A 27776-nucleotide genomic window follows, 5' to 3' on the forward strand; every position below is an offset into this window, starting at 1 on the left:
GGAGAATTTAATCTGCGACGCTATCATAGTTAGGTATAAAGCGCTTTATTATCTATTTTCCATCATGCCACCTCGGCCACAAAACCAAATTTCCAACAATTTCAAGGTTTCGCGCAAATAATCCTTTCGCAAATGAGCTTTGTAACAATTTTGTTGTTTCGCACAAATAGTCTTCTCGCAAATGCGCTTTGTAACAATTTCGATGTTTCGTGCAAATAGTTTTCTCGCAAATTTGCTTTGTAACAATTTTGTTGTTTCGCGCAAATAGTCTTCTCGCAAGTGGGTTTTGTAACAATTTCGTTGTTTAGCGCAAATAGTCTTCTCGCAAATGAGCTTCGTATTAATTTTGATGTTTGGCGCAAATAGTGTTCTTGCAAATGAGCATTGTAACAATTTCGATGTTTCGTGCAAATAGTTTTCTCGCAAATGGGCTTTGGAACAATTTCGATGTTTCGTGCAAATAGTTTTCTCGCGAATAGGCTGTGTAACCAATTCGTTGTTTAGCGCAAATAATTTCTCGCAAATGGGCTTTGTAACAATTTCAATGTTTCGTGCATATAGTTTTCTCGCGAATGGGCTGTGTAACAATTTCGTTGTATTGTGCAACTAGTTTTCTCGCAAATTGTCTTTGTAACGATTTAGATGTTTCGCGCAAATAGTTTTCTCGCAAATGAACTGTGTAACAATTTCGATGTCTCGCACAAATTTTCTTCTCGCTAATGAGCTACGACTGCAACAACCCGACAAAAATATTTACAATGAATTTCATTTTACACACTTTATTTATTTAAATTACATGTAAAGTTACTTTCAACTCTATAATAAGTAGGGTTCGGCATTACAAATCGAATAGTAAATTATTCAATTCGTTTCGAACGAAAATTTCGAATCAAAATATAACAGAGCGGTCACATACAATTACTATTCAAAAACCATTCGATTCAATCATCGAAAATGCCCAGCCCTGAAAATAAGCGCATAACGGGCGTTAAATAGACTGCTAAAACGAAAACATACATTGATTACAAAATCAGAATTTTTGATTTGCATCGCAATACTTTTTTGTAAATGTCAACTAATTATGCTACTAATAAAAAGCGATAAATTTTAGTGTAGAAAAATATACATTTTCGAATACGAAAAACTATAGCAAGCATACTTTATTTTTGTTGAAATTACTGTAAATACAAAGCGATCCATATTTTAAGCAAAAAATCTTGCTACAATTCCGGTTAGCATGACCATAAGAACAATGTTGAATTTGAGAGCATCGGAACCATTGCAGAGATCTGAATAAAAATAAAAATTTGAATAAAAAGGTTTCAAGCGAAATATTCAGGGCTGATGCGTTAGTACTCCAGAAGTATGTGAACCAAGATGGCGGACACCGAAACGTAATACGTGTACCAGGTTAGGGTTAGGTCATAATTGTAATTCAATTTCCCTTATTTAAGTTTTATTACAAGTTTGGGGACTAGCCATGTGACCCCCGTAGTATTTGTACCTGGAATTAGGGCGTAACCCTAACCTGGTACGCATACTACGTTCTGATATTCGCCATCTTGGTTCTCCTTCTACAGGAGTACCGATACGTTTACCTCTAGAAATACAGGGTGGTCGCTAGGAAAGCAGAAAATTTGACGGTCAGGTGAGACCACAAATAAAATGCGTGCTTATTCATTTCTTTTGCGATGCGATTTTTTTTTAGGTTCTATGTTGTTTTAGGTTGATACCTTTTAGGTTGTATTTGTAGACAGATCTATGTATAATTTCCCGTACACTCTCAACATATTTTGAGCATCTATGAGCGTAATAGAACATATGCCTTCAAAAAACGTTGTAAATGTTATTATTTGTAAAAATAAATAGCTGTTTGACAGATCTTCTGTTTTTATTAGCTCTGCGTTGGTTACCACTTTTTTCATCATCAAGTTCATGCATCTGAAACAAATAATTGACTTACCAATCCCACACCAAACATAAGCTGGTAACCGGATTAAAGGCCTTGGTGTGCCATATAGTTTGACCGTCGTAACGGCGTTCTTCTCTTCTGGAATATAGATAAAAATCAGATCGTACCTGTATCACAATAACATGCTGTGCCTGTGCCCGAACCTTGAGTTGCTGCAGCGCATACGTTCGGTACACTCGAATCTACGAATTGACATGCTCGTGAAGTTGTAGTTGCACCTAAACATGAAATTGTCGTTAAAAAATAACAAGAGAGCAATGCTCAAATATATCAACACATTCTAGCGGAAAAAACAATCTTCAACCATTGAAATATTCAAAGCAATTGGTCTAGTAGTTAAAAATTAAGGCGCTGTTCTATGGGAGAACAAAAACAGCAAGAACAACAATACCACATATATATATACATTTTGTGTCCAATGAGTGAGCAATTATCAAATATATGGGACGAAAGCCAGACGAAGAAATATCAACTAATTTAACAGAAACGATAGTCTAACTACCATTTTGCTGAAATGCTATCAGCAACGATTTTTAATTTTGTTGACGTCATTAAAAAAAACTTCAAAGTGAAAAACGAATCCCACAAAGCCGATAGAAGTTTTTAAAACATATATTAGTAGTAACCTTCTAGAGTTGACATGGGAAAACTACGACCCGCGGGTCAAATTCGGCCCGTTGGGTAATCCAATCTGGCCCGCCTGGAGCTGCCACAACCAAACTAAAACCAAATTGTGATGTTTTAATTATACAATAGCTGAAGAAGTTTGTTGAGATTGCGATTACATATAGTTTTGGCACGAGGCTTATTGTTCTCCACTTTTGGTTTGTAATACTGCAAATATTATTCATGAAATGTACCTGTTTACGTCACACTTACATGGCCCGCCATTCTAGGTGGGCAACATGTTTGACCTCTGGTCCAAAAACTAGAGATAACAACAATCTTCAACTACTGATAGTTTAGTTAGTTAGAGAAAATTATTTTAGACGACTGTTATTCGAAAATGGAAAAAATATTTTTTACCATTAGCTGTCAAAGTTGTTTTCAAGCACTTGTCCACAAAATTTGCGGTTGCACCGGAACCTTCCGCAGAAGTACAGTTTTGCGAGTTAGATGGCGTGTCACAGTCAGTACACACATAGCATTGTAAAGATAAACCTGAAATAAAATAAAATGTTTTATATATTGATAAGAAATATTGTCACTATAGATTGCATACATAAATGGAAAATTTAAAGATGTATGCACAATAATTTATTATCTTTTATGATGAATTAAGATTGTGTATTTTCTATGATTAGTGATTAATAATGTTGTAGATGTACCGATCAACTGTGTTTTATATATAAATAAAAATAAATAAATAAAAAGATAAACCTAAAATATACAAAAACAGAAGTAAATTTTAACTTTGCTTGTGTTTTCTGATGTATAATATATTAGGTACTCCCGAAGTATGTGTACCAAGATGGCGCACAATCTGAACATAGTATGTGTATGCAACAGGTTAGGGTTTAGGTTGTGCGTCATTTTGGTACGAATACTCCCGGAGTGCCCTATATTAACCCAAATCAGGACTTCCCAACGTGGTCCAGGTGTATGCCGAGGGACCACAGTCCGATTACATGGGATCCACAGATACACTGCTAATTATATTAAACGAGGACATATCATTAAAACTGGTGCTTTTTTCTACGTTGTTGGATGAATTGAAATAAACGGAAGAGCACCTGTTAGATTAGTGCTTGAATTTGTACGGAACATGCATTTGGACTAGTGGTTTTCAACCTGCGGTACGCGTACCACTAGTGGTACGCGAAAGCTTTTCAAGTAGTACGCGAGCAGTTTAAAATATTGCAACAATTACTTTTGAGTTAGTTAAAATATGACGACAACGGGTTCATAGCGTTACCAGTTCTTGTCTTGAGATCGCCCTCGCCCGCTATACTACCCACCTCAAACGAAACGAGACGATGGATAAAGCCTTTCAGCCTTGACTGCAGTCAATGCAAATTATCTCGTGATTTTGCACGCAAATGATACGTTGAAACTTTGCACGAAGAGCTAAAATGGATGTAGTGCCACATAAAATACTATCATAGCGCGTTTCGTGTGTCATTGTTCTCCACCACAAAAAAGGGTTTCGTCGGTATTACGAGGCCAGAGTAAAAATAAAAAAAAGGTGGTACTCGGCCAGCAAAAGGTCGAGAACCGCTGATTTGGAAGGTAATGCAGAAATGAGCTCTATATCAATGACGTGATCCCACGGATCTCGATGCTTGCGAATAACAAGCAACCACAAGGTTCTCACTGAAATATTTCTTAGTCCTTTTACCAATAAATTTTGTTGAAGAATTAAAAAGTTGAATGAAGCTGGAAAGCCCTGCACCAAATCTATTTTAGTAGTCTTGGCGTTCCAGCAATTGACCGTGTCTTTGCTCCAAAATCAATCCTTTACTTAACCTTGCTTTGGGCAAATTCTCTTAAAAATGTTAATGACGTAGAAAAACCCAACGACAAACAACCGGCTCAACTAAGTGTGTTTCATCCGGACCCACTTGTGTCTGTTGAAATTACGATTACGATTACAAACATAAATTTATCGTGAAAATAACGTTATAATGACTCCCGATTGTTACATTATATAAACGGTAGTCTATAGCTGTTGTAAATAAACCTATTTATATTCATTTTTTTCATATCAAGTTTTGTGCCGCCGGCCCAGTGACCAAGTCTATTGTCTGTATGTAATTTCCCACAACTGTTGTGGTAACTATGACACTTTTTTAAATAACAAAGGGCACATTCATCGTTTTTGAGCAAACACATATTATATTATATGTACAAAGGAGGCAAGGTAACTGAAAATTTTCAAACTCAGTTTTAGAAGAAGCACAACACGACGTGACTCATTATTCAATATTATAAATAATATTTGGTTAAACGATTTTTTTTGTTCTTCTATGAATGGTCCAAGACTAGTCGCCACACATTACATTTTTGTCCCAAATTCAGATTGTTTACTCAATTTGTTACATCCCGTTGGTTACCATGGAAACCAAAACAAACTAAGTTGATCTAACAATAGCGTGAATATCGTCTCATCTGCCTGAAATTATAAATATTATAAAATTGTCAAATTATATTATAAATATTGTCAAACTAAGAGCGTTTGCCGAGCGATTTAGCAACCAAAACCGACATGCTATTGTATCGTTCGTTTTTCCATTGCGTCACTGAGGACGATGCTCGGAAGGCAGGTCGTACAGATTGACCCCAAAAAACAGAACCTGGCCTGACTTGACCTGGAAATAGTACATACTAGTGTAAAGGATTTAGATCCTAAACTTGCAATTCTAACTTGGTCAACGCTCTGAAACTCCGTCCATAAGTCTACCCCCCCCCCCCCCCCCCCAAAAAAAAAGACTCCCTCTGCCAATAGGTTTCAGTCCCTTCACACAACTTGATGTAAAGTAGGCGAACAAAATTAGTTACCTCCATATTGGTACATACACTCCTGGAGAGTCAAAAAAATACCAAAAGCCACTTTATTGGGAACATATTCTAGAGCTAACATAATTTTTGGGCAAAGTATCCTAGATTACTGAAACTCCTCATTACCATCATAAACAAGCAGAAATTTAATTAGAGCGGTAAATAAATATTCTTCATTTTTGTACAAGTTACTACCAAATTTATGGGTTATGTTGTTCGGTGAGTCACCCTGTGCCATGGAACTGGTAAAAACACGAATTTTCTGGTTTATTCTTGTTTTAAAATTTGTATCCTCACTAAAGTACATTAAAACGTAGCTTTATTATGAAGTTATGAGAAATATTGGTTTAAATATGGACAATATGTCAAATATGGATATACCTTTAGTTAAATACTTTAACTAAATAAAACTCTAAATAAACTAAAAAAATAACTAAATAAACAAAAAATCAATTACCTTTTGCAAAAACGGCAGCAAGAAATACCCAGATGATAAGTTGTTTATTCATATTGATGTGTGATTTAAATAAAGGTTATAAAGTAACAATACAATCTGAAAATTGGAAAGAAAAAGTCTGGGCCAAAAAAAGTCCAGATAGTTACCCCCCAAATATAGTTATATTTAAGTTTGTAAAGTTTAAAGTGCTACACTGAATTAATTCATTCTGGGTCGGATGGCATACAATTTGGCGCTCCCGAAGTATGTGCACCAAGATTGCGCACAGCCTGAACCCTAACCTGGCACCGTCTTCTTGGTGCACATACTTCTGGAGGTCTTACAATTTGCCAATTTGAATACAAATTTTTTTTATTCTGAAATGCCAGCATACTGAGGCCAACGCGATTGCAAACCTGGCCATAATCACTATTTCAATTGATGTAATAAATATTCCAATTGGTCAACTCTAAACCAATGGTTTCCAAAGATGTTTGACCGTGGGCCAAAATAAGAAGAGGAATGATATTCGCGGACCGGAGGGGACGAACGCCCGCAAGCGGCGACCCGTGTGTAATCCGAATACCGGTATGTAATTAAGATACCCAATGCTGAATAGAATTGAACTGTTGCGAATATACATATATGTCATATAATATACATACAATAATAATATACAATATATTATTACGTGCTTACACTGTGATAATGACGTAACAATTAGCGCTGTCTATAACGCAAAAAAATCATTAAGTGATAAACTACTGCACTTAAGTTTGACGGGCCATGTTAAATAGTTACGCGGGCCGTGGTTGGCCTTCGCCCGCAGTTTGGGAACCACGGGTCTAAACTGAGCAATCAATCAGCACCGCTGAAACAACCCATCTTTTGATAAAATAAATTAATTACAGGGTTAATTTTTCTTATTCTTCTTTGTGTATCATACGCAAGGTAACAAACACACTAGAGTGAGATGACACCATGTGCTATATTCTGAAATAACTAGGGTTATCAGGCATACAATTTTTTTTTTTTGAACTGAACAGAAACTATGGACAACAGAACTCTTCATATATATTTTGTAGTTTGTACAAGTTATGATTCCAACAGGTTTTCACCCTCCACCCAATTTCATTTCTGTTTAAGTTACCTCAAAACCCCGCCCTGTGTGAGATGGGGTCTTATTCAAAATTTATCAATGGCCAGGGTTCTTCATACTTGTGATGCGAATATCAGGCTTATAATAGTATTTTATTATACAAAACGAACTTCAGACTCCAGAATTCTTCATATATACTGTCCAAATCAAAATTTATTATCCATATAATAAGTTGTAGTTCCAAAAATATTGTACTGCCCCTACCCTTTTTATAATATCCACTACCAATCCCCCTAACACCCCGACCCCATCCCCATTTAAAACAAAAATTATAACCAGAAGCGAAATTTCACTTCTATCTTAAGATACCTCAAAAGGTGAAATAAAACTAAAAAGGTTAAAACATTATTATATATAGGGAGCCATGAATGTATCAGGGATTAAATACGTGACAAAGTTGGAAACCGGACAATACAATTAAGCGTGGCGTAATGAGTACTTAATAGGCGTTGGTTGGTTGGACTTTTTGTACAATATGTGTCGCAACTTTTCTCCGAAATATTACTCTACAAACAGTCACCATTGCGATGCTTTCGGGCTCAATGCTATAACAAAGAACATCTCATCGATTTTTTCACTTATATTGCAAGTCACAAGAAGAGATTGTCCGAGTAAGACAGGGATCGGCAACCGTTTTGACGCTTGCGGGCCAAAATTGAGCGGTGCAGAACGTTGCGGGCCGCATATATTTTTCGAAAAAGTAAAAACCGAAGTGATTGCCAATGAATCCGAATTATTTTTTTTACACTAATCAGAAGCTGAAATTTTAAATTTTAAAAAAGCGCGCAAAAACTATGACAACTCGTGAACTCAGCTCAGTCGTCTCACGAAAGAAAAATTTTAAATGACATTTAATGTGACACTTGTTGTTGCATCACTCTTAATAGCTTTTTGACATCAAGCGGCCCACTGGATGGGCATCACTAGTCTGTGTTCTCAGCAACAAATTTCAACAAAACAATTCAGATCTTATATTTTTTTAATATATTTTAGGGAAGTACAAAAAGGTTCGTTTTTACTCGAGCAAAATGTTTAATATCACATACTCGCTTGCTTTCAAGAACCAGGAACAGAACCCTTTGAGATACTTTGACGCAAACTTTTTTAATATCTATTGTTTGACTTTTCTGACTCTTTTATACTAATTATTTTTAGGCTTAATCACAAACTTAGCTTCTCGATAACCAGTATAGGTTTTTCTCGCTTTCCCTTACCCCGAAACGCCGTTTTAACCTCATTTAATACTCGTACAAAGTGAATTTTCAATATGGTGAAAAAAGAAACGAAACTATTGATTACTGAAGTCTGAATTTTTTATATTGCCTAATATTTACGTTTAATGACGTACTATTTAATTATAGACGACTTTCGTTTTCCTTAAATTTATCTTTTCTCTCAAAGACAGGTAAATATTAAAATCTTAAATAAGTTATTGTCCCTATCCCTGAGATATTATTTGAGTATAAATGGGAAATTTCTCATCAAATAGCAACCTTGCATTTTAGCACGTAAAGCGATAAACTATTCGTTCTGAAGGCTGTACTTCATTCATAAAATCCATAAAATGTATTTATATTCGTTAATACTGTATATTATAAAAGTCGATTGTCAGTTTACATCTATCTACCTTTCCTCTAGAAAATTTTTATGGTACCTAGTCCAATTCATTTATCCGGATTTGACTACCCACCATATTGAATAATTCTAAACCTATTTTTATATTTCTTCTCACCCCCTCAACGAAATGCTACTGTCTTCAAATATTTATACAAACCCTATTTCGGGTCCGAACAAGGTCCTACACAAGCACTGATATCTAACGAGCTATTATTAATTGGGAGGACAGAATTTCCCCGTTTCGCCATTACCCAATTTATTACACCTTGGATGAGATGGTGGGCATGGGATCTGAACCAGATATGTATCTGCGATGCTAACACAGATAAGTTTAAGGCTTGGGCAAACTGGCATGGGCCAAACTACGGCCCGCGGGCCAAATCAGGCCCGTTGAGTAATTCGATCTGGTCCGCCTGATGCTTCCACAATCAAACTAAAACCAAATTTTGATGTTTTAGCTAAAAAAAATAACACTCAATGAATTTGTTGAGTTTGAGTTTAGTTTTGGCACGAAGTTTATTGTTTTCCAATTTCGCTTTGTAACGCTGAAAATATTGTTCATAAAATGTAAATTTTCAAGTCACAATTACACGGCCCTTGGTCTATGTGGGCAAAATTATGGCCCTCCGCCTAAAAATCCTGCCAATCTTTGCCTAACCGCTACGCCATTGCGCGGCCCAAATGTTGCAGCTACTCAAACATCCAGAATCGTCCTCTGGTTCCCATCTTATAAACGCCAACCATTTTCACCCCGAATACTACCCCATTGTGTTTAAAGAACCAAACACATTCTTTTCTTTCGAAATTTTATTGCAAGTGTTTATATGTAAATCATAGTGAAAAGTCATTCCGCCCAAATGTTGCGAGTACAACCCACACATCTTAATTTCTTCTCTGGCTCCCAACTTAAAAATTTAACCCTGTTTATACCAAATGCTAACCCTCTGTGTTTAAAGAACCAAACACACTTTCTTTCTAATAAAATTTTGTTGCTAAAGTGTTCAAATGTTACTCATAATCAGAAATTGTGCCGTCCAATGTTGCGAGTCACAATCCACACAGCTTATTTTTTTCTCTGGTTCCCAGCCTAAAACTTTAACACTGTTTCTACCAAATACCATCTCTCTGTCTTTAAATACCCAAACACACAATTTTCTTTAAAAACTTTATTGCAAAAGTGTTCATATGAATCATAATCAGAAATTATTTGTTTAATTAACAATACTCAAGCTTTGGTTAAAGATGGAGCCCACTGCTCTTCAAATTCGTTGGTCAAACTCAACAAAATAATCATCAGTTCAAATATCAACGCCAGGTTGTGCGACCTTTAACAGAGTAGGGTGGGTGAAACCGAGGGTCGCGCTTTTATTTAACACAGGCTTTCTAGTAGGTGCAAGAACAGAAATTTTGGCCATTGATCTTATGACATTGGATTCAGGTATAACCTTTGCAACGCAAAGGGAACGGAATTACTCATACCTACCGGATCACACCATTAAAATTGGCACAGTGAAGCACAAAGTAAATAAAAATTCATTTGCAAAGCTTCGCCCATTGGTTAATCGACAAAATAATTTCTAAATATGATCCTCGCACTTTTTAACAACAGATTCAAAAATTCACAATTGACCAGGAAACGGCCAAGCACAAATTAACGAATAAACAGGTATAAATGGTCTATAAACGTGAAAATTGCAGTCCCAGACTTATGCGAAGTAACACGCACAGGAGAGTTATTTTAAAATAAGCGGGAATCCGCCATAACTATTACAAATTTGCTCAATTTGCTTTTCCTATAACGTATCAGAAGGATATAAACTATAAATTGGCGTTAAAACAAGTATAATTTGACAACAGTTAATACTGTTAAATGCCAGTAATTTACTGAATTTTATATTAGTGCTGTCGTTCAAAAATTCCTTTGTCATCATTCCATATCAGATTACGTTACCTCGAATTACGAGTTTAAGTGGGTCAAGGGTTTGATATGGTGTAAAAAAATATCAATATAAACGGATTCAAAATTAAATCATTAATTTTATTATATCATTCAAGCGAGAAGTTTTGCAACAACTCCGACAATCAAGGCAGTCAGGGCGATGCTGAATTTCACGGTCCTGGATCCATTGCAGAGATCTGAATACAAAATATAATATGGTCAGTTAAGGGTACTCCCGTATTGTGCGTACCAGGTTAGGGTTGGGGCATATTCTGATTTTCCATATTTTAGTCCTATTACGAGTTCTGAGACTGTGTCTGTGTTAGCCAAGTGAATATACACCCAGCCCATAGGCTTCAGTCCCTTTACACAACTTGATGTAAAAAGAGCGAACGAAATTAGTTACCTTCATTTTGGTACACAAACGTCTGGAGCGCCGAAAAATGTGACTTGAATGTATAAGGCTACAGTATTCGGAAATTTGTCAGTGTTATTGGATACCGAAAAAGTTGACGAAACGTATACAGTTTGGTCAACCCCCTACAAATTATACATGCCAATGCAATAGACATTTCTGGTTTTGTTTTCATACAAAAATGAAATACAAGGAAAGCAAATTAACTTAAATTATAACTGTATAACATATTTGCGTAACACAAGTTCACTGTTTTAACATAAGTTTCCACTTTTTATCATGTAAAGCTAATTCGACGCGGTCAATTGTCTATTTTCGCTTCCTCTTACACTTTTAATGAGGTTAACAATTAGGATCTTACTTTGCAGTTTACATCAATACATAAAAAGCGAGTGTGAGTTTGAACAGGACCTCCGTTATAAGTCACAGAGCGGTTATGAGCCGCTAGCAAAGGCCCAAATCTGGCCCGTCGGGTGATTCTGCAAGAGGCTTGTTAGATTGTGATCGTCGTCTGCGTAAGTTGTATTTTAGGTGCCATAGATGGTAACAAAACTTAACGTTTTCTCGCTCTCTCGATTCGGCGTGCTTTTCGCACTCGTACTCTACTCGTACTACGCACCTCGTAAGCTTGTCGAGTGCGTTAATATGTAACTTTTTACATCACACTTCCTTGGTCCACGGTCTAGCTGGCCCTTGGTCTAAAAACCTTTCCCACCGCTGGGTTACATAGTTAATGCACCGCAGATGACGACTAACGTTATGCTTGTATTTTGAAAGTTATTTACTGTATTTACTTAAAGGGTACTCCCGTAGTATGCGAGCCGAGATGGCGGATACCGGAACGTAGAATGTGTAGTATTGAAAAGTTTGGGTTAGGCCATAATTTCAGGTACAAATGTTACGGGAGTCACTTGGCTAGTCCCCGAACTCGCAATAGAACTAAAATAAAAAAATTTGGAAATAAAATTATGGCCTAATCTTAACCTGATACACATACTACGTTCCGGTGTCCGCCATCTTGGTCATCATACTACGAGAGCGCCACCTAAAGGATGTCATGGTAATGTGGCTTACGTAATAAGATACAACTCGTGAAATAAGAAAACTATAGTGGATTTGATACAAAAGAGAACTTGTTTTTAAACGTCTTAATTCCATTACTGGTTGGCAACGCACTGCCATGGTATATAAAATATATATATAATAGTCCACCCACCGGTGTCACAGTAACAAACTTCCGTCGATATGCCAGACACAGTCGCTGATGTGCATCCATTTGCTGTCGTTGAGAGCGACGAGCTTGTGAAAATACAGCTTCTACCGATTACTGATATTCCTGAAATGAAACAAATCAAGTTTATTTTTTTAGCCATTAAAATTTATCGTATACAAATCATCAAAAAAAAAGAACACTGTTTTACTGGAAAAACTGAGAAAACTAAAACTGGTTATTCAGCAGCAATTCTGTTGAGGTTATAGGATAGGACCAGTGGAATTCAGCCGGTTCGCACCGGTTCTATAGAACCGTCTCACGGAATTTTATGAGATCAGCGAACCGGTTAGCATTACTGAAAAAACATGACTTTTTGTAACAGAACCGGCTGAAAAATATGACTTTTGTGATGGAATCGGCTGATAAAAAAATTGAATTCCACCACTGAATAGGATTTACATATTTATCCCATGGAAGGGAATACCGATACCGGTACCGATACCGATACAGAATAACGGCTTAATCATATGACAAACATCGGCCTCTCGCCCGGTAATCAGTCCATGTCCGGGTATGGGATCAGCTAGCCAGTTATTTGTTTCAGACGCATGGACTTCATGGCGGAGAACAGGAACGTAGCCAAAAAGCTACGGAGGATGGTTTCTGAACGTTATAATTTTTAAGCTAGATTGTATCAACCAGGGTCCTGTTCGGTAACGGCTTCCATGTGTCTTGAGAGTCTAAAAAGCGTTTAAATGTTCGAAGAAAATGCTTTGTATGACATGGAAACATGTTATTTTTTTACATCTCAAGAGGAAGGATTCGAAATTTAACCCTCCTGACTACACCTTGGTATGGAGGAAGCCGTAATAAACCAGCGGTTAATACAAGAACAAGAAAAATCTCACCTGCTGTAGTTGTAGTTGTCTTCACACATTTGTCGACGAATCCTGTAGTGTTGCCAGAATTACAGGTGAATTCGTTGGTCGGTGTGTTGCAAGCACCACACACGTAGCAGTTCAATGCCAAGCCTGAGAAAAAAAGTAGTTTGAGAATCTGACGAAAATCATTGAATTATGTTGAATTTACAAATAATTTTTGTCATCTACAACTACATGTTTTTGTGTGGGAGAGGGGGAAGGCGTGGTTGTTAAAGTAAGATAATATTTCATGAGCAAGGCATGATGAGGTCATTGATGAATATCAATTAGCGAAATTTAATTTTCGGAAGGGATGGGGGGGGGGGGGGGGTGTAATACTAAAAGGATGATGTCACATTTCTGTTAACAAGTTTAACTACCTACTACATGTTATGATTTGGATCTTTCAATTTTTTACAGCGCTTATAAACAACGTTCCCTCTAAGCTGCGAGAGAATTCCTGCGCAGTACTTTCGTTCTGTCGCACACTTCATTTGTATTGGCAATTCTGTGTTCGTTTAAAATGTTATGTTCTTTTCTATTTGTTATAATTTATATTTTGGAAGGCGGGGGGATTTCATAGGTAATCCTATACCCGACGACGTCACATTCTGTTTCGCAATTTAATGAATACAATCTATTCTCATAATAATTTTTAAAGTCTATTAGTTATAGAATTCATGTAATTTATTTTTGTGCGATGGACAATGGGTAGTTTTGGGTAGTTTTGTGAACTATGACGTCACACATGAGTCATTGAATTAAATTAATTCAATCAGATAAATATAATTTGAATTCAAATAAAATAGTTACTTTTTTGTATTTATTTATATGTAATAGTTTGACGGAATCGCATCTGACAACTTGAAAAAATTCAATTTTCCAAAAAGTAGTAGACCTTAATAATGGACGTGTCTATAACCTTGTTTAGGGTACTCACGTAGTGTGTGTACCATGTTAGGGTTAGGCCATAATTTTATTCCGATTTTCTTTATTTTAGTTGTATTACAAGTTCTGGGACTGTCTGTGTTAGCCAAGTGAACATATCCCTTGCGCATAGGTTCCAATCCCTTTATACAAATTGGTGTGAAATAGGCGAACAGAATTAGTTACCTCCATATTGGTACACATACTTCTGGAGCGCCTGCCGAATTGCTTGCTTTGTATTGCAGCATCATAGATTGCCGAATCGTCTCACATTTAGTCATGTTCGTTTAAATTTAGCCCTAAAGGTTTACTTTTTATTTTCATTTCGGGTTTCCATAGCGACACACGAGTTTAAATAGCCCAGTTATTTATTCAATTCACCTTAATGATTGAACGGAATCGGGACTCACCGTTGGTCAATAATCGAACAATTGCTAAATAATGAATCCAGACAAACTCATTTTTTGTTCACCATTATTTGCCCAATATCGTCAGTTTCGCGATTACGAGAAAGCCACGCGTCAATTTTCTTTACGAGTGAAAATTTTAGACACGTTAGGCGTCTTATTGTTAGCAACCATTGTAAAAACGTTTCCAAATATTTGTAGTTTTATGTTTGGCAATCAAAAACGAAATCGTGTCGAATGTGATCTATACTTAAATGTTTGTTTTTTATTCAGAAAATACTCTTCTCTTATTTATCATTGAGAATAATAGATAAATTGAAAATGAATTACGTAGAAAAACCTGGTAAATTGCTGGATATAACTAAAACCACTTTGACTGATGGAAACTAAAAGTTGTATAATCTACTCAAATGTTTGTTTTTTAGATCCGGAATAAAATATTCGTTTTTATGTTTATTCCCATGTATATTAAATTAGATTAATCATTTGAAAAAAAAAGGATGATAGTTAGAAATGCCTAAAACCACTTTAATTGACGGACAATTAAAGGTTATATTACCGATTTGTCACTAAACTGACTTCATCTTTCTCACCATTATGATTTGTTTGCTGTGATTGGAAACAAACAAACGTCGGAAACACAATTTGCTCGATTTCTTAATTTGTTTACGGCACTTCGCGATTTGTTTGTTTTGTCCTTGTTTTATATTAGTTTGTAATCAAGCGAGTATAAGTTAGCATATGATAGTATAAAAGCTCATAATATACTTATATTATATATTGTACTATGGCACTTTTAGAAATTTTCGAGTTGTCTATTTTCGTTCTTACGAAACTTCTAGGGACACGAAATCTCAATTTTTTTTAAATCGCGATAAAGGAGTTTTTGTCATTACTTATCGATTTTAATCGTTACTTATCGATTTTAATCGGTAAGTATGTTGATAGGTATTTGTCTGTCTGTCTGTATGTATGTATGTTAGATGCACGCGATATCTCCCGAAAGCGAGATTAAATCTGCTCCAGATTTTGCATGTGCATTCATCATATGTCGGACCAGAAGCCTATTGATTTTGGATGAATTATGTCGTATAATTAGCGAGTCATTATTCAATTAGTAATGGGACACAAGGTGTCACTATGGAGTAAGAGCGCTGTTTTGGGGGATCCCCTAACTTTCGATCGATAAGTCTTCGGTCTCTGACCAATATTCTCGTTTTATATTTTTTCGATTAGACTGCAAAAACTAATCGATTCAAATTGTATTTCTAACTTAAAATGTCAGGGGTGAGTAACCTGCGGCCCGCGGGTTAAATGCGACCCACAAGAAAATATTGTGCGCGAAACTAGTTTTTGATTTAGTTTAATCTTCTACGTGCAAGCAATTCCAATCTCTCACAATCACCTAACAGCTAGCTTGTGCTAATCGAACAACGCATGTCATGAGATCAATAACCAAGATGTTTGAGCCTGCAACTACTAGCAAGCCAATATTAAATAAATGTGCAGGCCCGCGGTTTCACCCAGTTATTTGTATCTGGCCTTCCTGTATGAAAGGTCGCACACTCCAGTGCTAAGTTGTTATTTATTATATCGTTGTTAGCATGATTCAATATTTCTTCGTAACGAAACATTGAAAAAATCAAAAAAAAAAATTACCTTCTGCAAACACTGCAGCAAGAACAACGGATGCGATCAATAACTTGTTCATCTTGTAGTTTTGAGATATTTATATATAACTTTATTTGAAAGATTCTGTAAATTGAAAGTTATTCTTTATATTGTTAAGTTATGTTTGATTTCTAATTTGAATATAGATACACTCAAGTAAATAGACAACTATAGTTTTTGTACTTCACTGAAGGTTGCAACATTCAATACAATCTCCAATCTAATTATGCCTACTACCTTTTTGCTGAAAATTTGCTATCTTCCAGATATTAAAAGATGAACAATGTTTATTAACAAAAAATTTAGGAGTAATCAAGTTGAGGCGTTCTAATATTCTCAGACTGAAAAATGTCACTTTTATATTCGTTTGGACTTCATTATTGCGGGACTAACTACTCATCCATATTCTGTGTGTTTGCGCCTATAAATACGTATGTTTATAATGCCAAAATGATGGAGCAAGAGTTAAGATGACTATTCTTGTCTCGAATCACTTATACTATTCACATATACTAAGCCTAACTAATTAGTCTAGTACAAGAGTAACAAATTCAACAGTCTAGTAACAAATTCAACAGTTTGCAATCAAAAATGATTGCGATAGTAGAATACTTATATGAATGCTGCTTCAAAATATAACTAGATAACAGCTAAAAGCATATTTTATTTTCAGAATTTTGAAGTTAGATCCTTTTTCTGAAACCCTGAAATACATTCAAACTAAAAAAATGTATCACACAATTGCTGACCTGGCAAGAAGGAATACACACTTTGAGAGGGTACGTGGTTTAAATACGACCCGTTAAGTCTAATTAAAACATTTTCATTTTTTCTTCCAAGCGCCGATTCTTTTATTTTATTTTTTATGGGATGCGAATGTCGCGTAATAAAAAGGATTTTTATATGACAACCTGTTTTTGTCGGATCAAGAAATAACGCATAATAGATTTTCGTCAGGTGAGAAAATAATCGGTGAACAATCGTACTTTTTACGTTTATTTACAAAAGGAAAAAAAATTACACGAAATAAGTTAAAAGGGTTTTTCAATATCACGTCACAAAGAACAAAATGAGTTGTTCAAATAATACACGCCTAAATATCATCAATCATTTTTACTTAAAGCTGCATAAAGTAAGATCAAGCGGCTCTATATGAAATTGGAAACTTTTTCGCAATTTTTATTTTATTTGCAGGCAATAGATCTTGGTTTAACCTGAATGCCCAATATGCTACTCATGATGCCCACACAACCAGTGCGAATCTGAAGCTGACATTAGCAAACTACGAGCCGCGAGCCAAATCCGGTCCGTTGGGTAATTCAATCTGGCCCGCCTGATGCTGCCACAACCAAACTAAAACTAAATTTTATTATTGAGAGGGTCCGTGATACGAACAGTTATATCATAATTAAAAAATTTCCATTTCTTTTTCAAAGCGCCGATTTTTTTTTATTTTCTATATTATGGAATGCGTAGGCCACGTAATAAAAAATAACGCATAATAGGTTTTCGTCAGGTAAAAAAAATAATCGTTTAATAATCGTACTTTTTACGTTTATTTACAAAATAAAATAAAATTACGTGGGACGAGAAAAAGAGCTTTATCACGTCACGAAAAACAAAAAGAGTCGTTGACATAATACACGCCCAAACATCATCAATCATACTAAGGCTTCATTAACAGGATCGGGCGGCTCCCATCTAAAACTAAAAAACTTTTTCGCAATTTTTATTTTATTTGCAGGCTATATATCTTGATTTAACCTGAAGTTCACTCATGATGCCAACACAATTGCTACAAATCTGACTCTACAGCTGACATTAGAAAACTACAGCCCGCTGGCCAAATCCAGCCCGTTGAGGTATTCAATCTGGCCCGTATGATGCTGCCACAATCAAACTAAAACCAAATTTCGATGTTTTAGCTGAAAACAGCTCACTGAATTTGTTGAGATTGCGATTAAATTTATTTCGGCACGAGGCTTATTGTTTCCACTTTTGCTTTTGTAACACTGCAAATATTAGCCATTGAATCCTTTTATGAAATTGAAATCAACTCGAGTAATCGCGGAGACAAATATTGGAATCGCAATGCCTCAAAATGATATCAACGTCGCAATACAAATGACCAAATCGCAATTTTTTTCCTATTGACGGGATGTAACCTCGTTATATTTATTTTGCAGGAATTATAACCTCAAAAGCCTACGAACTTATTTCTGTAACGTTTCGTCTTACCGGAGTCAGGCTTCTTCATACGTCATAGTTCAACTGCAAGACTTTTGAATCACACCCCGTAGTGTGGTTCACGTAACCGATGGTCGGTTACGGCGTCCTCCACCGTCAAGTCCATGCATCTGAAAGCAAATAACTGACCAATTAACTAATGCCATACCCGACCCGACTGGTAACCAGATGAGAGGCCGTGGTTCGCCATATTATTATGTCGTCCTATTGATATTCCTCTCCCCTGGGATAAATATGCAAATCCTATCTTATCTACACGGAATACTTATCTTCACTCTTGCTGAATACTTGCAACCGGTACAAAAGCGTAAAAGAAGTTATAGTTAGTCCCGCAGAAACTCAGTCGATATTATAACAGGCTATGCTTTTTACCTTTTGTAACTTGTCTCTACGAGAAAAAAAAACATTCCTGGCTTTGCATCGGTTGTTTGTCAGCCCTTCTCAATTCAATGTCAATGAACCCTCCAAAATGTTTATATATCAGAAGGAATTTATTTCCTAAATTTCCGTTATGTGGAAATCTCGGGTGTGTTTTCCTGACTGTATTGACTTGACTGTTTGCTCCTCCTCTCACATCCTTGGACCGGTAATGCCGTAGTATGTGAACCAAGATGGTAGACGCCGGAACGTAATATGTGTACCAGGTTAGTGTTAGACCATAATTTCAAGTACAAATACTACGGAAGTCACTTGGCTAGTCTCCGAAATCGTAAAAACGGGAAAACCCTTCGACCACCGTGCCCCCACACACCACGCTGTAAGCCTAGCTTAGTCCGCCAACGACAAAAGTAACAAACCTTTTAATTTTTAGTCGGTATTTCTCTGATCTTTCTTCTTTCCATGTATTACATAATAATCAAATTCTTCAAATTTTTTGTTGCGGGTTTAAACCATTGTTTATAATTTATACAAATACTAGGTCTTAGTTTTGTAAAGACTTAGCATTTGGAACCCCTAATAAGTTTTGGGAGTCTAATTAGTTATTTCGATTTGGTGGTGCGCAAATACTTTGTATATGAAATACGCAACTGTAGACACTAGGAGAGCTACAACCAAAAAACTAATACTTCTATTAAAATACTGTATTGTAGACTCAATTAATCTATAGGCGGTCGAAGTTACTAAATTAAAATGCTTCATTGAAAAACTACTTCGCAATTAAAATTTGAGCATAATTATTTTTTTTCAATATTTAGTAAATGCAATCAAATTGCATGTGCATTATATACTGATATTCAGAAAAGTATAACTGGAACCAAAAGCTGTACAAAACTGTTAGAACTAAGAAAAAAAATGAAAATTGATTTAACGAAATCTTCTGAGTTACATCAATATTCTTGCCAAGATTCCAGCAATGAGAGTCCCCATCATGACGCTGATATTGACGGCTTCAGCCCCGTTGCAGAGATCTGAGGAAAAGCATTACAAGAACATATAAAAATTGAGATTTTAGCTAAAAAGACATTGTATTGGACACAAATATCATTAATTTGGCGAGTAAATATAAAAATATTTCACGGCTCTGACGTTGGCGCATTGTGCTGAACGTTAGGATACACGGTTTCTATTGTACCCCTGATTACCCTGCGTGGGTTGCAGGTTCACATCACATCCTATGAAAATAATTTGGTACTCACGAAGTATGTGAACCAAGATGACGGACACCAAAACGTAGTATGTGTACTGAATTATGATTGGGCCATAATTTTATTCCAATTTTTCTCATTTCAATTCCATTAGGAGTTCGGGGGACATGCCAAGTGACTTCCGTAGTATGTGTAGCTGAAATTATGGCCTAACCTTAACCTGGTACACATACTACGTTGCGGTGTCCGCCATCTTGGTTCACATCCTATGGAGATAATTATGTGCAAGAGTAATGCTGGACTTCTTGTTGTCATGGCGAGGTTTACGTAATAGTAGTATGGTATGCTATTATTGATGTAATTTAACACGGAGTGGACCTATGGATCGTTTTGCTATTATGTTGTTTTTCTTGTTGGTTTTTTTCTTCTTGTTGTTATGAAAAAATCGTTTTTCTTATTCACTAATGGACCTATTGCTTTGAAACATTTAGTGCTAAAAGATTGAATTTTTCGCTAGAAGGCTATTACTTTCATTTATGCCTGATTTTCCATGATTTCTTTCAGATCTGATATTTCATTCAAAATTACCCCCCTGGTTTTTTTATTTTTCCTGAAAATACTGTTTTTATTTTGGCAGGCGTGACGGCTGTTTCCGATTTGACGCGACACTACGCGGAAATATGAGATTAATTGATACCGGTATTTACAGTACGAAAAGTAGTTTGTTTTGGATTTCGTGTCCATATATTTGAGCATCGCTCCCTTATTAAATATTTGATTCATTTTGAATATATATTGTACATAAGCCACTTTGATAAAGTCCACCTGTGAGGGTTATTAGACCCCGTCGTAGGGTGGTTTAGGACTTAGGTAACGGCTGGTCGGTTACGGCTTCCACTATGATCGAGTCCATGCTTCTGAATGACTGGATAACTATTCCCACACCGACCATGGACTAATTCCCGGACAAAAGACCTTGGTAAGCCATATAATTGACACACCTGTGTCACAGTAGCAAACGGTTCCAGTAATCCCGAGAAGAGTGGACGAGCTGCAGTTTGTTGATGTTCCGTATCCACACGCCCTCGATATAGTAGTAATGCCTGTGAATGTAAATAATGAATAAAATGGACGCACTGCCATAAAAAAACGTAAAATTAATTAGCTTTTACTATGGGATCAATCATTCTTTACAAGCAGTGGTGTGCAACCTGCGGCCCGCGGGCCAAATGCGACAAGAAAAAATTGAGCAGCTTGCAAAAAGAGTTTATAATTCAGTTTAATCTGGTACGTGCGAGTAATTCCAATCTTTATTTGTTGCAAAGCCTATTCTTAGTCCAATTTATTATCTATGCCTATGACGTCACAATGCCTTAACAGCTAGCTTGGGGGAAGCGAAACCCATGTCATAAGATAAATACCAAAATTCTTATGCCTGTAACTACTAGGGAGCCTATGTTAAATAAAGATACGGCCCGCGGTTTCACCCGTTTATTTTTATTGTTTGGAATCCAAATTTTCTATATCCGAAACCGGAACCAAAATACAATTCATATTTCTCCCTGATTATTCTTTCTTTAAAAACACTTACCCGCCACACTTCCCTCGGATTTGATGCACATTGTGGTGAGTCCAGTGGTGTCAGTGCAAGTCTTCTCGTGACAAGAACTAACTGAGTTGCAGTTGGTACATTCATAACAATTTAAGGCCAGTCCTATAGTGAAAAAGGTAATAAGATATATCTTTATATTACTATCGTTCAAGCATCCGTGTGGCAACAGCAATGGCTAATTATGAAGTTAGACCGCAACAGCTAACGGTTCCGTCTTTCGTCCATGCTCTATTAGTTTTCGCAAAGCGTTTATTAGGTCCAGTTTGTGTCCAATTGACAACAATCTAATTCTTTGGTAATTTAGCTATAATGAATTGTGTTATTGGAAACGAAGTGGGCCTATGTCAGTAGTGGAATTCAGCCGGTTCGCACCGGTTCTATAGAATCGTCTCGCGAAATTTTATGAGATCAGCGAACCGGTTAGCATTACTAAAAAACATATAACAGAACCGGCCGAAAAATATGAATTCTATGATGGAACCGGCTGACAAAAAATTTGTATCCACCGTCCCGGCCTATGGTTCATTTTGTTGTTGTTCATCACCATGTTAATATTTCTTTTCTCCTTATTGTTGTGAGATAATAGTTTTTTTCGTTAACTACTGGTCTAATTGCTTTTCAAATTTCGACTAGAAGGCTATTACTTTTATTTATTTCGAAAAATTTCTGCGGCCTATATCTACACGGAATTCGTTTTTTTGTGCGCGATGACGTCATCAAAATTAAAAATTGCGCTCCTTGTGACGGATCCTCTTTCGCATAAGTTAAAATTTGCGGCTCAGCTGCGATATGGTACCGGTGCTATGATAGATTGCATACCATTTCGTGTCCATATATTTCAGCTTAATTTTCATAGCTTTCTTGGTATTTATATATATGGCCCAGAGAAAGAAAAAGATCAAGCAATACGTTTCGGGCTCGAATATAGATGGCATAAAATACAGTTTGGACGTGAATGAGGGCGTATTTTATTTTATTTTTTCATAAGCTAAAGGACTGAAAAGCGTTTCAAGCTCATTTCAAAGGGGTGGTCCGATACACAGATCCTCTTCCATGGCTACGCCCCTGACTTGTAACCACCGGGCGATATCACAATATAACATTAGAAGCTTATACGTTCAAATTTCTAGTCACGCGCTCTCGCGACTCAATAATATTGATGATATCATAATATTGACTATTACCGATATTCTTTAAATATTCGCATGAACTGAACACAAAAGCCGCATTATATGATCACTATGTGAACACTAACAAATCTTTTTGTGTTGTCGCTACGCAAATATTTATTCATGGGTTTTAATAATTAGAATAGGCAAGTACGTGACATGACAGTTATATAGTCTGGTAACTTTTTTTGAAAAATAAAGTGAGATCGATATAGTAACAGCCTTTAATCATTATAAAGTGATTAAAAACGCAATTGCAACAAAGTAAATTCAATGGACGTACATTTTTGAACTTACGTCTTATATTATTACTTATAATAGTTTATAATGCCCGTGTTATTTTTCTGCGTGGGAACAATTTATAGTACTATGGAACTTCTGCGAACGCAAATTTATGGTGAATTTAAACATATTCTTAAACAGATCAAATACAAATTCGTTTTTGTATTGCTTGTACATAAGTAAATCATGATAAGAGATAGACATTTCAAAGGGAATTTCGAATTGAAGCAGAAACCAAGGGAAGAAATTGTTGAAATTAAAGAAACATTGGCTTTGTGCTAATACATAGAATTGTTCACTGTGCACACGTTATTTTTCTGCGTTGGAATACTTCATAGTCCTATAATATTTTTGTGGCCACAGATATTGAGATAGGTACATGTTATCACATGAATTTCTAATTTTTTTCTTGTATAACTTTTGCATAATGAAATAAACTTTATAAATCTTTGAATATATTTTAATAGAATGTCCTTGTTGAGCTCAATTAAAAAAGACTAAACTAACTAAACTATTTATTTACAGGTATAACGTAACATGAATGATAGTTATATACGAAGTTGGCCAAATCATGTTACAATTTTTTACATTCTGACAATTTTCGAAATGAAGACATTTGTTTGGCCCAACACGTATTAGGAAACACTAATACAATGTATTCAAAACCTCAAGCTTGGTAAGAATGCATTTCTTCAACGCCCGAAACGCCATTTTAATGGGCTTGAAGTAAAACTATCGATATTTCGATTAATTGTTGTTGTTGAGAACAAAAGTTTTTTTTACTTTAACTAATGGACCAATCAAAAAATTAAAATGGATAGTAATATTACGAACGAAAACAATTCAAAAATGTATTACCAAACTTATTGATTTGGGAAAAACATAAACTCCGCTAAACAAAAGTAAGAAAGTATTTGAACTGTGGATTCTCCCGTCATTCGTTGATCTTATGGCTCTTTATTACATTATAATTTCTAGTGATAATCTATCTGTAATAATCGATGTTAGTTGGGTAATTCAACTTCAAGTACATAATGATGAGGTGTTTCCTGAAAGGTTGTTGTGACCTTATTTATTTCAAAAACTCTCTGTGCTCTCGGATATATACTTTTACCCCGAAGTATGCTGCTCTTGGAAGAATTGGGTCCCGATATTTAATTGGCGGTCGGGTGATTACCAAAACGAAGGCATAAATGGCGGATGTTACTGGAGTTACCAAATGATCTATTGTCAAATATTTCCCAGTTTTCGAGGTATATTCCTCACCCTGAATTTTGCAACTGTAGAAACATTGAATCAAGCCAAGCATATTTACCAAGCACTCACAAATCCGACGTATAATTACAACCGCCGTGTCCATATATATTTAAACATATATTTCCATATATATTTATTGTTATCTTGTTTTCATTAGCGCAGACCGCGCGAAGATTAAAAAAAAACGTCATTGTCCAAAATCTGGAGCAAATAATAGTTGTTAATAGGACGCTTTAATTAAATACTGAAAGAAAAATGAATTTAAAAGTTTTCATCGTGCTTTTCATGACAACTATAGCAACGAATTTCCAGTTGACTAATTCAACTTTCAACACCTGAATATGAGGTGTTTCCTGAAAGGCTGTTGGTAACTTATTTATTTTCAAAAACTTGCTGTGCACTTGGGTATATACTTTTACTCCAGTATACTGCTTTTGAAACATTGGGTATTTGGTTGACGGGCGAGTGATTATCAAAAGACATATGGCGGCTGTTATTGGAATTTCCAAAATATTTTATTGTCAAATATTTTTCGATTTTTCGAGGCCTATCCTTTTACACCAAATTATCAAAATTATTTATTGTCAAATATTTTTCGAGTTTCCGAGGTCTATCCTTTTACCCATAATTTTGCAACTGCAAAATCATTGGATCAAGCATATTCAGCGAGCAAGCTCTCACAAAGCCGTATGGCGTATAATTACAACCGCCGTGTCCATACATTTAAACTTAGATATCTTGTTTTCATTAGCGCAGACCGCCGCAAAGATTAAAAAAAAACGCCATTGTCCATAATCTAGATCAAATAATAGTTGTAAATACGACGCTTTAAATACTGAAAAAACAATGAATTCATAGTTTTATCGTGCTTTTCATGACAACTGTAGCAACGAATCTCCAGTTGACTAATTCAAATTACAACATCTAAAGATGAGGTGTTTCCTAAAAGACTGTTGTTAACTTATTGATTTTCATAAACTTTCTGTGCACTTGGGTATATACTTTTACTCCAGTATACTGCTATTGAAACATTAGATATTTGGTTGACGGGCGAGTGATTATCAAATGACATATGGTGGCTGCTATTGCAATTTTCAAGGAAATTTATTGTCAAATATTTTTTCCGAGTTTCCGAGGTCTATCGTTTTACCCATAATTTTGTAATTGTAGAAACATTAGATCAAGGCAAGCTTATTTAGCTAGCAAGCCCTCACAAAGCCGACGCATAATTACAACCGCCGTGTCCATACATTCAAACATTGTTTTCTTGTTTTCATTAGCGCAGACCGCCGCAAAGATTAAAAAAACGCCATTGTCCGAAATCCAGAGCAAATAATAGTTGTTAATACGACGCTTTAAATACTGAAAGAACAATGAATTTTAACAAAAGTTTTCCTCGTGTCTTTCATGACATCTATAGCATCGAATCTTCAGAAAAATACATAAATTTTATTTTTTTAATTTGATTCGTGAGGCAGGGAAACTTATCATAGATTTCAATTCCGATTACAATGAGCAATGTAATATTTAAGAAAGTATTGCGTTTCTATTCAAACAAAATAGATTAAAATTCACATCGATAATTTTATTGTTAAATTGATGTACTTTTTTCATATAATTCAACGTTTTACAGCTGGAAAGGAATTCCTTCCCCGCCGTTTTGGAGAGAGAATTTTTCTTTGTATTTGCTGTGATCTTAGTAATATTCTCCAGTTTTTTTTAAATTAAAGTGTACAAAAACGGAGAACTAGCTAAAGATTTATTTAAAAATTGAGTTAAAAATTGAATAAATTAAAGTATATGCCTATACAAGGTTCTACAATAAACAAAGCAAGGAACTCAACAACAACAAAAAAACATTGATATAATGAATTCACTGTTATCATAAACATTCCATGGATATTCGATTTGATTCGGAAATCATCAGGTATTCAAAAATGCCCAACTCTAACCTTATTAACGGAAGACGCGAACATGTAAAGCGAACACAAACAAACTGAAAAAGTTGGAAAATCACATCAATTTATTTCAGTCTGTTCATTTTAGAACGTTGCATAAAAATGAAACATTTACACTCACCTTGGTGCCATATTGCTGCTACAATGAGAGAAAACAAAAACAATTTTTGCATTTTGCTGATTTGATTTTTGACGAAACAAATGGAACATAAAAGTTTCGTATTGATTTATCTGTCATAATGAAAAAAAACAATTTAAAGAAAAGGTAGCAATACTTAAATATTGCGCAATAATACTGGTGTTTGTAAACATCAAGTTTGCTAAAAAGATTGCCGGACAAGAAATAAGAAGGCATACGGAATAAAAAAGATTCCCTCTCAATTAAGATGAATAGTAAAATGTCAAATGCTGAAATATCAATTCCCATATTATCCGGAAAAGCAATAGTCTTCTACCGACTTCATCTATCCTTAAGTATTAAAATTTTGGACTATTAATCAAAACTATAAATGTTAAAACCCATTTTTAAATTTTGAAAAACTCAGTTTTTTCTTGAAAATATTGCTTAATATGTGATTCCTGTGGCTGATGGTACAGGGCCTTGTTTAGCAATAAGAGAAAAATGTTACTAGTTATTACATTATTTACCAACAAGTGATAACTATTTTGGGATTTTAATCTATTTACTTAAGTTTTAAAAAATGTTACTCGAATATTCAATTTTTGAAACCAAATATGTAATGTTCAATACTAAACAAACTTTTTTATTCATTAAAATACAAATATATTAATTAACCAATAATGAATAATTTAACCTTTGGGAATTAAAATATAAATTAATCCTTACCTTGACCTATTTTTAATTAAATATTCAACTTTCAACCAAATTTCTAATAAAGGGCTTCGTCTCTTAAACGTACTCGTACTCACACACTCTACAAATACGATTCAACATCAATAGCGTACACGCTATATTTACAATAGGTTTCATATATCAAAACAAGGTTTTTAAAAACTTCATTTATCGCTTTGCTATGGCGATAATCAGTGTGGTGGACAACGGTTCCTTGAGTGTTCTATACATTTCGAATAAATCCGTTACAAAGGATAGTTGACTAAAAAAACAATAATTATTATATGCTTATAATAACTTGCGTACGTCTGTTAAGCACGAACGGGTGATGGGGTATGATATAGGGCAGGGATGGGCAACCTTTTTCGACTCGCGTGCAAAAATCGGCTAAATTTGGCGACAAAATTCTTCCGCGTGCCGACCAAAATTAAAAGCAATGCTCAGCTACTTTCGAGGAAAATATACACAATAATAAACCTTTTAAACATGTACAGACAGATTCACTATTCAGGAAAATATCAGTCTGACAAATAGATTAAATTACTTGTCCGCCATCTTGGTTCGCATACAACAGGGATACCCTTTTCTTATTCTATATCAGTGAGGCTTCTGATGCTGCATTACCGCTGATAGAGATT

At 35.4% G+C, this 27776-nt stretch overlaps 3 protein-coding genes across 3 annotated transcripts in view; all 3 read right to left on the bottom strand.

Annotated features, from left to right (window-relative positions):
* Positions 1 to 758: 758 nt before the first annotated feature.
* Positions 759 to 27776, bottom strand: part of LOC120348399 (uncharacterized) — a 115376-nt gene continuing 88358 nt past the window's right edge. The window contains exons 2-5 of the mRNA XM_039418509.2: positions 5928 to 6023; positions 2999 to 3133; positions 2080 to 2190; positions 759 to 1289 (exon numbers count right to left, since the gene is read on the bottom strand). Coding sequence (XP_039274443.2) covers positions 1204 to 1289; positions 2080 to 2190; positions 2999 to 3133; positions 5928 to 5979 — 384 coding nt within the window. The 5' untranslated portion in view covers positions 5980 to 6023 and the 3' untranslated portion in view covers positions 759 to 1203. The remainder of the gene's footprint in view (positions 1290 to 2079; positions 2191 to 2998; positions 3134 to 5927; positions 6024 to 27776) is intronic.
* LOC120348427 (uncharacterized) lies at positions 9840 to 16260 on the bottom strand. Its single transcript, XM_039418542.2, has 4 exons — positions 16163 to 16260; positions 13158 to 13280; positions 12253 to 12372; positions 9840 to 10818 (listed from the first exon to the last, which is right to left on the bottom strand). Exons 1-4 carry the CDS (start codon positions 16212 to 16214, stop codon positions 10733 to 10735), a joined length of 381 nt encoding a protein of 126 aa, XP_039274476.2. The 5' UTR covers positions 16215 to 16260; the 3' UTR covers positions 9840 to 10732.
* Positions 19342 to 27270, bottom strand: LOC120348582 (uncharacterized). Its single transcript, XM_039418739.2, has 5 exons — positions 27133 to 27270; positions 26407 to 26516; positions 21599 to 21721; positions 21009 to 21110; positions 19342 to 19830 (listed from the first exon to the last, which is right to left on the bottom strand). The coding sequence occupies exons 2-5, from the start codon at positions 26456 to 26458 to the stop codon at positions 19745 to 19747; spliced, it is 363 nt and encodes a 120-aa protein (XP_039274673.2). The 5' UTR covers positions 26459 to 26516; positions 27133 to 27270; the 3' UTR covers positions 19342 to 19744.

Source organism: Styela clava, chromosome 1 (genome assembly GCF_964204865.1).
Source record: "Styela clava chromosome 1, kaStyClav1.hap1.2, whole genome shotgun sequence".
Classification (NCBI taxonomy): domain Eukaryota; kingdom Metazoa; phylum Chordata; class Ascidiacea; order Stolidobranchia; family Styelidae; genus Styela; species Styela clava.

Coding starts and splice junctions, on each gene's coding strand:
- LOC120348427 (XM_039418542.2), bottom strand. CDS start 16,214: ATGAACAAGTTATTGATCGCATCCGTTGTTCTTGCTGCAGTGTTTGCA. Junction 12,373..13,157: donor GACAACTACAACTACAGCAG/GTGAGATTTTTC, acceptor GTTTCATTTCAG/GAATATCAGTAATCGGTAGA. Junction 10,819..12,252: donor AGTTTGTTACTGTGACACCG/GTGGGTGGACTA, acceptor TTTTGTATTCAG/ATCTCTGCAATGGATCCAGG.
- LOC120348582 (XM_039418739.2), bottom strand. CDS start 26,458: ATGCAAAAATTGTTTTTGTTTTCTCTCATTGTAGCAGCAATATGGCAC. Junction 21,111..21,598: donor ATCCGAGGGAAGTGTGGCGG/GTAAGTGTTTTT, acceptor TTACATTCACAG/GCATTACTACTATATCGAGG. Junction 19,831..21,008: donor CGTTTGCTACTGTGACACAG/GTGTGTCAATTA, acceptor GCTTTTCCTCAG/ATCTCTGCAACGGGGCTGAA.